This window comes from Dipodomys merriami, unplaced genomic scaffold (genome assembly GCF_024711535.1).
Source record: "Dipodomys merriami isolate MVZ:Mamm:240054 unplaced genomic scaffold, mDipMer1.0.p SCAF_29, whole genome shotgun sequence".
Taxonomy (NCBI): domain Eukaryota; kingdom Metazoa; phylum Chordata; class Mammalia; order Rodentia; family Heteromyidae; genus Dipodomys; species Dipodomys merriami.
In genome coordinates this window covers 4,910,527-4,924,792 of record NW_027204381.1, presented here as the reverse complement: position 1 = coordinate 4,924,792, position 14,266 = coordinate 4,910,527, and the positions used below count along the sequence as shown (strand labels likewise).

The following is a 14,266-nucleotide window of genomic DNA, read 5'->3' as shown; positions in this document are numbered from 1 at the left end:
GGGTGCCAGTGGCTCACGCCTGTAATCCTAGCTACTCAGGAGGCTGAGATCTGAGGATTGTGGTTCAGAGCCAGACCGGGCAGAAAAGTCCATGAGACTCTTATCTCCAATTAGACACCAGAAAACCAGAAGTGGTACGGTGGCTCAAGTGGTAGAGTGCTTGCCTTGAGCTGAAAAGCTCAGAGACAGCGCCCAGGCCCAGAGTTCAAGCCCTACAACTGACAGAAAATAAAAAGAGAAAGATTTATTTTTCATTCATTCATTCATCCATCCATTTGTGCACTCATCTATTTTGTGTCAGTACTGTAGCTTGAACGTAGGGCCAGCTCTCTTGTTTGGCTTTTTTTTTTTTCCCCACTATGGCTGGTGCTCTACCACCTGAGCCAAGCCTCTGTTTCCAAAAAAGACATCTTGTTTGGAGATCTAGGTAGAGAAGGCTTTGGGAAACTTCAGACTCAATGTTGTTTAAAAATGCTGATTAGCTAGGATGAGGTGAGACAGATATTGGAATACATAATAAAAATCCAGAAAGATCCTACAGCTGGGCTAGATCCCAAATATCAATTTTTTTATTCCACTTTAGATAAAGATGGAACTTGTAGACATTTTTATTATAGGAAAAGGCTTATGCAAGTAAAATGTTAAACTTTAATAAAAAAAAGGCCTTGGCCCTAAATCAAGAGATTAGCAAATGAGTAAATGTATATCTTTTAAGTGAATATAAAGTATCCTTTAAATGGCTGTTCCTTTTTAAAAACTGACTTTGCAAATTAACCAACCAATAAACAAGTTTCAACTGCACTGGATACAGAATGACTCTGGGGTTCAGAATCCTCTTCTTCCTTCATTCCTTCTTTGCTTGCCTTTCCTGAAGCAGAGCAACCATGTCTGCTTCTGATGGTGGTCCTGTGGACTTAGGTTTCCCAAGAGTACAGACTCAGAGCAAGGGTACCAAGAGCTATGCCACCTGCAGCCCTAACACTGGGGAAATGACTATATTTTGTGGAGCCCAGATTTGTTCAAATGTTCCATCATGGAACCCCTTTTTGGCAGTAATACCAATGAACGTGCTTTGGAATTCATAGATGGAGGAGCCCCATTCTTGTGATACTTATCAATCGGAGCTACAAGGTATGTATCTAGTCACACATACATAGTGCATGTGGGTGAGGTGACCCTACTAGTCATTTTACTCTTAAAAGTCAGATAGATGATGGCAAAATCAACAGCCACTGCAAATCAAATGACATATCAGTTGGGCTTCAGCCTCAAAAATGTCCCCCAAGCCAAGCATAGTGTCACATTCCTGTAATTCTGGCAGTTGAAAGGCTGAGACAGGAAGACTTCCAGTTCAAAGGTAGTCTGGGCTACATAGTGAGACCTTGCCTTAAACAAATTAACAAACAAACAAATACCTTCTTTTTTGGGGGGGGGTCTGGTGGTGAGGCCTGAACTCTGGGCTTGGGCGCTGTCCCTTAGCTCTTGAGCTCAAGGCTAGCGCTCTACCACTTGAGCCACAGCGCCACTTCCGGATTTTTTTCTTTTTGCTTATGTGGTGCTGGGGAATTGAACTCAGGGCCTCATGTATGCAAGGCAAGCGCTCTACCACTGAGCCACCTTCCCAGCCCCAAACACCTTATTCTTAAGCCATGCACTGGTGGCTCATATCTGTAATCCTAGCTACTCAGGAGGCTGAGATCTGAGGATCATGGTTCGAAACCAGCCTGGGTAGCAAAGTCCATGAGATTCTTATTTCCAATTAACCACCAAAAAGCTGATAGTGGGTGTGGAGCACTCCTTTTTGTAAAACAGCTCAAAGACAGCGCCCAGGTCTTGAGTTCAAGCCCCAGGACTGGCACCAAAAAAACAAACAAACAAAACCCAAACACCTTATTCTTGGTTCAATGCACTAAAAAGTTCAAAGGCAACATGTCTTATGTTGTTGTTTTTGTTGGTTGGTTTGTTTAAGACAGGGTCTTGCTACATAGCTCAAGCTGGCCTGAAACTTACTATGTGGCTAGGCTGATCTGGAACTTTCCTGCCTCAGCCTACCATAGGGTAGGATTACAGGTGTATACCACTATACCCAGAAAACAATTTCTTAAGTGCTGATCAATATGCTAGACCTGGGTCTTGATGTATGTCCATTTAACTTCACAACCATTGGAGATAAATGTTAGCTCTTCCCCGCCCCTCAAGGAAATAGAATTAGAGTAATCAGAAAAGGAGGAACTCAGTTCAGACCTCAAATGAGCTTACTTAGCAAAACCCAAACCTCTTGAATTGGGGTGAGAGGCAGAGTCCTAGTTTAACGTCTATCACCACTGAGAGATTCTGTCCACTGAGTACACAGGACCAGCACCTTTGAAGGAGAGTCCCTAAGACCACAGTGAGTATCGGCTGCCACCCAACTGTGAGCACCACCTAGGCACCTTGTCTCCATGGCTTCGGGAAGCTCTCCCATTCCAGTTCAAGGGCTCTTGGCTGACTGATTAGTTTCTGTGATTCCTTTGATTTCGCTCCTCTCTGAAGAAGAAAGGCCTTTCCTGCCTCTTCTATTCCTGCAAATTTCAGCCCAGTGTCCCAAGTCCCTTTGTTTTGTATCTGTGTCTAAGCGTCCTGATGTATCAGGAAAAAGCTGGAAGGCTGCTGGAAGCCCTCTTGTGGACACAAAATCTGTCACAAACACATGCACAAGCATACGTGCACACACACATGAACACACAGAACACCTTTATTACTGCAGCCTATGAAATTAGTCCTAGGGGATTGCAAATTTGAAGTCATCCCTAACATTCAACCAAAGGCTAATACGACATACAAACATCGAACCACTACCTGCTACACAGTAGGCGCTTCATAAGAACTATGGTGAAATCCAAGGCATTGTACCATACGTCCTGGAGCTAGGCTGGCTAGTGAAACAGCCAGATTCCAGCAACCTCGCTGGCCTGCACCACACCTCATCCGACTGCTCAAATCAGGAGGAGACAGATGTGTCTACCTGTCTGTCTTCCCCAAGCAAAAGAATGAACACATTCTTCCACATCAGGCCAGGGTGGGCGTGGCTTCCAGCAAAAGAGGGCCTGGCCCAGTAATCACAGCCCCATCCCTGGTCCCTTGCTCTGCTCACAACTGCAGTGTTACACATTTGCCCAGTACTTCAGTCTCTCAGGAGTGTTGGTCCCCATTACATCCCGAGGCATCACATTAATTTTGAGGCAGTAGCAGTGTGCCAGCATTAGGCTCCATTTAGGCTTCCCCTGAGCAGGCTGCTAGCTGGTTCTCCTAATACAGTGCGCTCTCTCTCTCTCTCTCTCTCTCTCTCTCTCTCTCTCTCTCTCTCTCTCTCTCTCTCTCTCTCTCTCTCTCTCTGGCTATGCCTCCTAAAAATCAGGCAATGACAGCAGAGCCTGGCACTCAATCTGTGGGTTAGTCATTCCCCCACCCCTAGTATGCACACACACTCACCATGAGATGTTGGAAGAGCCAAGAACGCATTATATTGGTGGCATGCTTGGGCAAGACTCCTCGTTTGTTCTTGGACTTCTTATCCTCATTGTCCAGGAGGGAGGTGAGGTCAAGGTTAACCTTCAAGGGGCACGTGGAGAAAAAATCAGCATCAGCAGCCTGTGAGGCTAGTGGCTAGAGACCTGTTGTCATAGTGACGGCAGGCTCTTGATGCCAGCCCCCATTCCCAACTCATTCTTAGGGCTCTGGGGAGGTCACCTTTCCCTCTCACCCCACATGGGGCCCCTCAGAGAATGGCGATGAGGCTTGGGGGTAAGGAAAGGAGAGAAGGAGAAGGAGGAGGAGGAGAGGAGGGAGAAAGGTGATGGGAGAGGAGATAGAGGAATTAGCGAGAGTCATGCAGAGAGTACTAAAGATATGAATTTGCCATAAACCATCTAACCGTTATTAGCATTTCTGTGATACTTTGCAGAGTACAAATCACTCTCCTATTATCACCACAGTTAATCCTCACAACAACCCTGTAGGTTGGTTGGGCTGTTTGCAAGGTGGTATTAATCCCCCTTTATTGATAAGAACTCTGAGGCTGGGAGAGGTCAGGAGACTTATCCAAGATCACAGAGTTATTGTCAAGTCTCAGGCTTCTGGCTGCAGATCTTTCCATAGATCTGCTGTGTATTTATCACCCAGGTGCAGAGTGGCTCAGTCTGGAGAGCAGGAATAGGAAGTTGCAGGATCCTTTGATATAAAACTCAGGAGGCAGCCAAGCCTCCAGTGTTCATAAAACCTAGCCAGACCCCGCTTCTTATCTGTAAAGCAAGGGTCATGCTGCCTCTTGGAGGATAGTAAAGATTGAATGAATCACCGTGTAAGTGCCTAGCAGGTAATAAGCAATCACCGGGCCCTCCCCCATACCCACACCTAGGTGCACACACCTACAGACACTCACCTGTGTGTTCTGGATCTGGATGGCTCCCTGGGGGATTGCTTGGGTGACCACCTGACCCTGGGAGGTTACCATGGTAACGGGTTGGTATAAGGCTCCACCTGAGGAGACAACCAGTTTTGGGGTTCCCTGACATGGAGTAGGGGGACAGGAAGCAGACAAGCAGGATCCCCAATTTTCTTGGCATTTACGTGTGATGACCACCCTTCCCCCCACCCCCGGACTCTGGAGTACTGAGGTTGCTTCTTCCTCTTATAGAAGAGGAGTAGGTGGGGTGGGGTGTGGTGTCCAGAGGTGAGCAGAGGCTCTGGTGGGAATTATCTGGGGGAAGTGACATAGCTCTACTTAGTCTGGGTGGTATTGGGGGGAGGGGGAGGACATCCTGAGAATTTGACCCAAATTCGTGCCAACCCATCCCAATCAAGTCTCAGTGCTAACCATTTGCAGAATGTTTTAGTTAAGCACCTGAACCCAAAGATCCCTCCATTGGCCATGAGGCCACACTCTGGTCCCGTACTTCCTCAGGGGCCATCCTTTCTTCTCCCAGGACCAACTCCCCCTCCCGCTCCCCCAATCCCAACACCCCTTCCTTGCACCGACCTGACACCACTTGTGAGTTGACAGTCGTCATGGCGATGTTGCCCTGTTGGAGCGCTGAGGCTGGGACCACAATCCCCTGGGGGTTACTGGAGACTCCAGACATGGAATTGGGGGAATTCTGCAGGAGGTCCTGGCAGTAAGGGAGGTGTGAATTGTGACAATGTCCCTGCAATCTTAGATGCTACAGCCCCAAAAGCCTTCTCTCCCCTCTCCCTTCCAGTCTTCCCCCTTCCTTCCTCCTGCTCTTCCTTAGACCTAACTCAAGAAAGATGAATCTCATGGCTTCTTAGAAAGGATGAATAAGAAGGCTCAATACTAAGAAAATAAGCAAAACCAAAACCAAAATGCCAACAATAGCCGCCCACTCGACTTCCATCATCCAGCCAACTCAAAGCACACATTATCCCCCAAGCCACAATGGGCCAAATCCTGGCTATACTTTGGAATCTTTAAAAATGATGCCTGAGTTCCATCTCTGAGATTCTTCTGAATAGGTCATGGGCAATGGAGTTTGGTAATTCCCCAGGTGGATTCTGTGTGCTGTCCCTTAGCTTTTCTGCTCAAGGCTGGTGCTATATTACTTGAATCACAGCTCCACTTCCAGCTTTTTATTGGTTCATTGGGGATAAGAGGCTCATAGACGCTCCTGTCCAGGCTGGCTTTGGAAGGCGTCTTCAAATCTCAGCCTCCTGAGTAGCTAGGATTATAAGTACTTATGGATATGAGCCCCTAACACCAAGCCCTCTTGGTGATTCTGATGTGTAGAGACCTTCACTACTCATCCCTCAGACTCCTTGGCTCCAGTTGTTTTCCTATCCTTTCCCCCTTGCTTCTCTCCTTCACATACCTCTGTGAGAATCATGACATATATTACACTCCACACCAAGCACAAAGTAGCTTCCAGTGAAACCCATGGTGGTTGGGTCTAGGAGCATTTGTGAAAGGAAAGAACTGGGTGTGTGAGAGATCAGTATCTCTAGGTTTGAGGCAAGCAAAAAAAAATATATATATATATATTCTTATATATAACATATGTATGGACACATACATACATGTGCACATACATCTGCATAGATATATATGTATATTTACAGATATGTGTGTATATCTGTATATATATATATATAGATATAGTCCCCTGACGTCCCTGCTCCAGAATTTTTAAAAAATTAAGGCATAGATGGCAATGAGGTATTATAGAAGGTTTGGGAGATGAGCCTGAGTCTCTTAGCTCATCCCAACAACAATCATGATCAGAAACCAGACAAGATTTGTGCTGAATGTCAGTGGCTTACACCTGTCATCTTAACTGCTCAGGAGGCTGAGATGTGAGCACTGAGGTTTGAAGCCAGCCCAGAGAGACAAATCTAAGAGAGTCTTCTTTCCCAGCAAAAAGCCAGGAAGTGGAAATATGGTTCAAGTAGTAGTGTGCCAACGGTGAGCAAAGATAGCCAGCAAGAGTTGGAAGCCCTGAGTTCATGTCTCTTTTACCCACACAAAAAAAGAACAGACAAGAAAAGAAAAGACGGGATTTGAATTAGTAACCAAATCCAACAGCCACTTAATTTAGGTGGAGAATCCAAAGCTCAAAAGCTGGAATAATAAATAAAGTTTGAGCCACAATGGTTTAGAGACAAGTCAACAGTCAAGAAATTAGACTAAAAATGGAGAAGAAAGATGGCTCTTACTTTCTAGTTTTGGTTTAGGGCTTGAAGAAGCTTCAGCCTCTAGGGAAAGTTGGGAGTCTGAAATGAGGAGACTATGCTTAAAAGAACCTTGGAGCTAAGCCTTCCTACCTATAGCTGCAGACCAAGGGAAAATGGCACAGCCCTAGTGAGACCTCTCAACCCCTGGCACCATAGAAACTGGCAGACTCTCTTAGGACGTGGAAGATGACACTGATTTTCACATTTCACTCAATGCTGCTGATTAAATCCCTATTGGTGGCTCCTTCCCAGCTGCCTCTGTGTGTGTGTGTGTGTGTGTGTGTGTGTGTGTGTGTGTGTGTGTGTGTGTGTGTGTGTGTGTGTATCCTTTGGGATGGTCCCTGGCCCCAGTAGCGCCTATAAATAAGTAGCACCCAGGGACTGGAGTGGAGCCCTCCTTCCTCCTGCCTGACATCACATGGGACCTCTGGGTGGGTGGGGCAGGAGGAGGCTTTGCTTCTATTCTGGGTTCCTCTCTTGCTGCGGTGACCTTGGGGATGAGAGAGGGCAGCGTCTCTGGGGCTCCGAGGGCTTTGTGGCCAGGGAGGTTCACTTGGGAGCAGAACTCTTGACCTGCCTGTTCAGGAATTGAGCATGGTGTGCAGAAGTCCACACATTTCCAAGAGCTTTTTCAAAGTGGCAACAAATTAAAAACTCCCTGAGGTCCAAGTAAGAAATGGAGGCTTAGATCACTCAGTTGATTTCTAGCAACAAGAATAGAATTCAGATCCCCACAAGTACTTAATTTACACTGTGGACCGAGTTCTAGGCTACACAAGGCTCCTTGCCTAGTCATTGAAGGCGAGGTAGAGAGAAAAATAGCCTAAACTCACAAGTCCAGATTACCTTTCTATAGGCCTCTCTTCCTTGATTACAAAGGATGTTGGCTTTCCCCTACCTGCACACAGAAGCCCTTGAAGCCTCTATCTTCAGCCAGCGGGCTGTCCCTGGGTTGTGACTCCCTCATTCCAACATCCCAGCCAGACATTCTCATAAGATGCAAAGCAGCACCGATATTAACTGCAGTGAAGCAAACTTGCAAGTTCAATTTAATAGAGGGAGGGGACCTGCTTGTCATTTGTCCTAAAACCAGTGGGAGAGGTTGCTCAAAAACACCTCCTTTGCCAGGCACTGGTGGTTCAGGGCTGTAATCCTAGCTTTTTAGATAAGATCTGAGGATGACAGTTCAAAGGCAGCTCAAGGCAGGACCATCTGTGTGATGATTTTCTTCAATTAACCACACACACAAAGAAGCCAGACATGGAGCTGTAGCTCAGTAGTAAAGTATCATTCTTGAGTAAAACAGCTAAGGGACAGTGTGCAGGGCCTGAGTTCAAGCCCTGTTCTCTCTCTCTCTCTCTCTCTCTCTCTCTCTCTCTCTCTCTCTCTCTCTCTCTCTCTCTCTCTCTCTCTCTCTCACACACACACACACACACACACACACACACACACACACACACACACACACACACTTCCTTTAGAATCATTCATGCTTTAGTGTTCCTCTTTGGGTAGATACTCATGAAATTGTGGAATAAAGATCCTCCTCACTCAAAATCAGTAATGTAAATATCAAGTGTGGGGTTGGAGGTGTGGCTTAGGTGGTAGAGGGCCAGCCAAGGAGCAAAAGCATCAGATACCAAGTTTGAATCCCAGGGTCAGAAAAAACTCTGTGTGTGTATACACATATATATGTATATATGATGTGTCCTGTGGGATTTAACTAGCCAAAGGCAGAAGAGAAAGATAGCATCTGGATACTTCATCCGCTTACCAGACTGCGACTACTCCTCTCCCCTGTGGCTTGGTGAGTCTCCAGGCCATCTTACTGGTTTGGGGACCTAAGGCAATTTATGCATTGGATTGATCTTTCTCCTACCCATCTCCCCCTTTCTGAGGTTTTGCCTGGGAGGTGCAGAGGAAGCCAAATGATAACAGCCAAGGAATGGAATGGAAAATTTCAGAGGACGAGACAGATCATGAGCAAGGCCATGAATGGCCACATCACAGCCGGGGCAATAATAAGGATGCAAGATCCCCAGGCATCCCTAGGGTCTGGGAAAATGGTATCTACCGACCATAGCTGCAACAGGAGTTTTTTCACAAATGTCCTGAGCACTGGAATGCTTTTAAAGACATAGATTCTCAGACCATCAACCATGGTGTGGTTTCTGCTGCTGTTTTTGGAGTCAGAGTCTTCCTCTGTAGCTCAGGCTAGTCTTGCATTTGTGATCTGCCTACTTCAGTATCCCGAATGCTGGTATTATAGCTATGTGACACCATGCCAGGCTCCACCATGGTATTTCAGGTTAGGCTCATCATAACCTTACGGGAGGCAGTAGGAGATAGGTTATTCCACTTGCCTGAAGAGAAATTGAGATCCAGAGAATGGAAGTGACATCCAAGAGTCAAATAGCCTTGCCTTAACTGTTGGTACTATATCTGAGTGTAGGATGGAGAATCGCAGAGACAGGAAATGGGTTTTGGGGTCAGGAACACAAGCTGTTCAGTGCAAGTACACACCCTGGCACTTTTAGCCATCCAATAATTTATTTCCCACTTCCTTTGGCTGAAGTCACTCAACTAGGGATTAAAAACCTGTCCTCGAAGTCCTACAGTCACTTGGGTTCTTTACTTAGCAACAGAAGAGGTTCAGCTGAGGTTGTCTGAGCAGCACAAAACTTTGCCACACTTCCTTTGGTCCTGCCTGTTGCTCGTGGACCATGGTGCCAAGCCCTAGAATTCTAAGCATAGACCCTACTTGTCTAGTTCCAAGACTCCAGTCATAGGATCTACTGCTACAGAAGGGGAACAAGGCAATTCTAAGACTTTGGGGGCAATCTAGAGCTCTCATCTGAGCAAGTAGCCGCCATGGCAGCAATAGCTCCTGGGAAGAAGCTGTGAACCATGCATACAGCACTATCACATCCTCTGATAAGCTTCCTCTGGGGCCTATCAAACTCCATGCCCAAGGAGATGCTGCTTTGTGTGGATCTAAACACAAGAGCCTTCCAGGCCCTTCAGTCCCCAAGAAGAGGGGAGAAACACATCTGGTACCATTTTAGTGACATTTTCTAGCATCCAGAGTCTCATATCCCCTTCCTGGTTATCCAGACCAAGAGTTCTTTGTTGCATCCCACCAGGCCCCTTCCTGGTGCTCCTCGGGATTGCTGCCTGAAGTTTGGAAAGCCACAGTCTCTTCTGGCATCCCCGGAAGCTGCCTGCATGCCCACTTGTCTTCCTGTGCACAGTTTAGACACAGAGGCAAAGAGCCCCTCAGAGCAAGGCAGCTTGGAGGGCTTAGAATGGCTCCGGGGTGCTTTTGGAGCTTTTCTGGGGTTCTACCCACTGAGCCAACTGTAGCACAGGCCCTCTTGTGTCCATCAGTAACTCTTTGTGGACCTTGAGGGTCCCTTGGTGAATTTTATTCCAAATCTCGCTTTTGGAAAAGGATAATGTGTTCAAAGGGAAAACTTTGTAGAAAGAAAAGAGCTCTAGGATGACTTTTGGAAGTTCAGGGTCCGGGGAGCAAAGGGCCACACACATCCCTCTCCTGAGCCGCTGTTCATCACTGTGAATAGAGAAATGGCCCAGGATGCCCAGGGAGACTTAACTTCTACCCCCATAAGGCATTTTTGGAAGGAAGTATGCTGACAAATAAATGAAGGAGTTTCCTTCAAAGCCATTTTGAAATAGTGGGGATTTTTATCTTATTGGGATGCCTGTGAAACAGGAAAGAACAGGATGTACTTCTAAAGGCCTCTGCAGCCAAGGATGGCAGGAGAAAACTTCCAATGCTATCTCTGAGGATTTATTGTGTGGGAAGGTGGGGTAAAGGGTAGAAGTGGACAGTGTAGAGGAGCCGGCCTGAGCCATTTGCTATCTTCACCCTGGCCACTAGGGGTCTCTGTAGATCCACCTCCTCCGTGGATCAATTGACTCAGACCAGCTCATCAAAGTCTCCCAAGAGAACAGTTTGGGGCCAGGGGAGGGCGTAGGTGAAAGTGGAGAACCCTAGGCCCAGGGTTCATGATCTTGACTTGGGTGCTTCCCATCTGAATTATGTACCGGGCATACAGAAGAACCACTGGATCTCTTGCTGTGCAAGTTTTCTCTTGACCTAGCTTGGTTATGGATTTCTGTTGATTATTTTGTGGTTTGTTTTGCTGGTCCTGGGGCTTGAATTCAGGGCCTGGGTGCTCAAGGCTAGCGCGTTACCACTTGAGCCACGGTGTCACTTCCGGCTTTTTCTGAGTAGTTTATTGGAGATAAGAGTCTCACAGACTTTCCTGACTGGGCTGGCTTCGACCTGTGATCCTCAGATCTCAGCCTCCTGAGTAGCTAGGATTACAGGTGTGAGCCACCAGTGCTTGGCTTTGTTTGGGGTTTTTAAATAAGAGTAAGAAGGCTCTTTATTTGAATGCCCCAACACTGGCCAACATATTACTAAGTGCATGGTAGGTGTTTGGTGAATATCTGGACTGAGAGGGTGTGGGGGTGTGGGGGTGGTGTTGTGCTGGGTGAGAAGCTTACCTCTGCCCCCAGACACCCTTCCTGGCAAGTTCTAGCAGATCCAGAGGCCAATCTTAGGCCAAGAAAAGCTAGGTTCGCAAACTCAAGGAAACCAAGCACATCTAAACAAGCCGCCTAGCCTGTGCTTGCTCCGCTTCTGTTGGGGGGCTGTGGCTTCAGGGGACAGGGAGCTCAGATCTGTGGGGACAAACAGCAGCTGCTGCTCTTAAGGAACATTCCTTCTCAGGAGAGAAGCTCTCTGGTTTCACTGGCCTGACGGTGACAACAACCACCACCCCTTGATCTTCTGGCCCTGTGGCTAAGGGTAAGAACTTGAAGAAAGACAGCTGTAATGCCTACGACCGGAATTAGGCAGCGGGAAGTCAACCTGAGTGTCTTCTTTCCACCTAAGCAGAGATCCTTCTAAGGTGGGTCACTCGGCCCCGCCCCACTTGATCTTCAAACTCACTGGTAAGGCGGTGTCATGGGGCACAAGCCCTACATCCCAGCTGGACTGACTGACCTCCATGACACTTACCCCCTGCCGACTGCTTGGAAGAGAGTAGACTGAGCCCCATTACTCCCAGGGAGGACTATGTGGATTCACTCCCTTCCTAGTCTGTTGGGGAATCACAGAGCAGAACAACTGTTTCCCTTCACATGCCACTAAACCCAGCACCTCAGAATTGGGTTCGCTTTGGCTTCTCTTCTCCCCAGTTCCCATCAACTAGTCTCTGAATCCAGGAGTAATAATCAGCCAGGTCATTTCTCCCCACTTGGGACCTAGGAGGCCTTGCTCCCCTTTTTCAAGAGTTACCCTCCCCCCCAAAAACCCTCACCAGATCATAAGAAGATAGGCTCTGGAGTAGCCCATTTCAGACTGTGTCACTTAGGACATGTGTGATTTGGGGCCAGTGTCTTTATTTCTGTCAGTATAAAAAGGAGGAAATCTTGTGCTTGTTGAAGTCTTATTAAACAGAAAGCACCTAGCACATACTGTGTTTGAGACAGGAGCACTCAATGAACGTGGGTGGTCTCTCTCTCTCTCTCTCTCTCTCTCTCTCTCTCTCTCTCTCTCTCTCTCTCTCTCTCTCTCTCTCTCTCTCTGTCAATTCATCCTCTTTCAGCCATCCAAGATGTAGCTATTCCATTAATTGGCTCCCCAATGTGTCTCCAGCCCTCACCCCTGCTTCTCCATTTCCTTTAACATCTTTAGCAGTTGGCCATCATGATCAGCCTCAAAATATATCCCCTTTCTCATAATTTTGGTTGCAAGATACTCGATTATTCTATTTTGAGGTTAGGGACTGTGTCACATCCATTTGTAAGCCGTAGAACTCAGAAGGGTCCAGAGGCATTTCAATGAAGACGCCACGCACAAATGAACAGTCCTCTCTGTCTCCTTCTCTGCTGGGATTCCGATAGCCACAGTTCCTCGATTTCATTCAGACTCTTTCTGTACCGGGCGACTCACTGTTAGATAGGCCACTAACTCCCAAGTCTCCCCTAGGAAAGTCCTCACAAGGCCAGTGAAAAGCAGCGCCTCCCAAGGCAATGCATAGAATCCTCCCTCTGCCCACCTAATCCACACTGAAATTTGTCCATCCTGACACGGGGCAGGGACGGACCTGGCCACGAATGTGCACAGGCAGGGTCTCAGACCTGGGCTGTGTGAGGTAGAAGAAGGATGGGCAGGACAACCTCAAGCCACACATGTGATTTGCTCTGTCCAGATCCCCTTCCTGTGGCTCCTCTCCCATCCCTTTAGCTGGCCCACTTCTGCCCTGAGCATTCTTTGATTGGCAGAATTGAGCTTCAGGTGTGACTCACAGCACCTCCCCTACCCCTGGATGGGGAGCTCCTCCCAGATATTTACCTGTGTTGTCCCAGGACCTAGCACAATGCACATACAAGCTTGGTGACTGAATTCAAACTGTGTCTCACCAGGCACCAGTGGTTCACACCTGTAATCCTAGCTACTAAGGAAGCTGAGATCTTGAGGACAGAGGCAATAAAGTCTATGAGACTCTTAACTCCAATAGCCACCAAAAAAAAAAAAAGCCAGATGTGGAGCTGTGCCACTGGGTAGAGCAGCAGCCTTGAATGAGAAAGCTAAGGAACAGGCCAGGCCCTGCATTCAGTACCAGCACAAAACCAAGTGAACAACAAACGGTGTCTCCTATCTATTGGCCTGCAAAAGTAGGGAATCTAAATCTCCACTGGAAAGAGGGAGAGCTGGGTTCTTTCTAGTGGGGTGGTTTAGTTCATGGTCTTTAGCAAGGATAAGAGAACCCAGAGCTGAAGCCTAGGATGAATGTGGTACTGCAGAAGTTGGCCCTGTAGAAATGAAAGTTACTGTGTACAGGCAGGACAGAATGACATTCTATTGAGGTGGACAGAACCAACGATGGTGAATTAGTGCAAACCTTTGAAAGTTTTTTTTTTTTAAAGTTCTGCATGGTAGAACCAATCTCCCTCGTTTCCTCCCTTCATTCCACCCCCACAGAGAAAAATCCACATACGGAACTGGAAGGCCAAACTGGGAATATACTCAAACCCCACAGAGCAAGCTGGATAATACGACAGAGCATCTGGGAGTAGAGCTGTCATTTGGAAAATAAAAATGTCTCCTACTTTTTGACACAAGACTGGATGATGAGTACATGGGGAAAACTATGAGCCAGCAGTTTACAACAAAGCTGGTCAGCAGCCAGGTTGTTGATCTGGAGGGTCATGTTCCAAAGGGGCGATGCCCTTCCTCAAGCCAGGCTGGTACTCAGGGGAGCTATTTCAGGCTGGGAGGATTAAGGTCAGATGGACCATGACGAATGTACACACACACACACACACACACACACACACACACACACACACACACACACACCACACACACACACACACACACACACACACACACACACACACACACACACACACACACACACACCCTCAATTCTTCCTTATACCCCTCTTTCCGTCCTTATACTGGCTCCTGAGACCTTCTTGGAATAAAAGTCTCTCATCCCAGTTT

At 47.3% G+C, this 14,266-nt stretch overlaps 1 protein-coding gene across 4 annotated transcripts in view; it reads right to left on the bottom strand.

The window, feature by feature from the left end:
• The window catches only part of LOC138838847 (homeobox protein PKNOX2), a 261,583-nt gene that overhangs the window by 15,178 nt on the left and 232,139 nt on the right, over window positions 1-14,266 (bottom strand). For 3 of the 4 annotated variants that reach the window (XM_070038240.1, XM_070038238.1, XM_070038239.1), the window contains 3 exons: window positions 5,018-5,147; window positions 4,421-4,518; window positions 3,472-3,591 (listed from right to left, as the gene is read on the bottom strand). The exons of the other annotated variant lie outside the window; for it this stretch is intronic. In XM_070038240.1, the coding sequence (XP_069894341.1) occupies window positions 3,472-3,591; window positions 4,421-4,518; window positions 5,018-5,147 (348 nt within the window). The remainder of the gene's footprint in view (window positions 1-3,471; window positions 3,592-4,420; window positions 4,519-5,017; window positions 5,148-14,266) is intronic. 4 annotated transcript variants of the gene reach the window in all.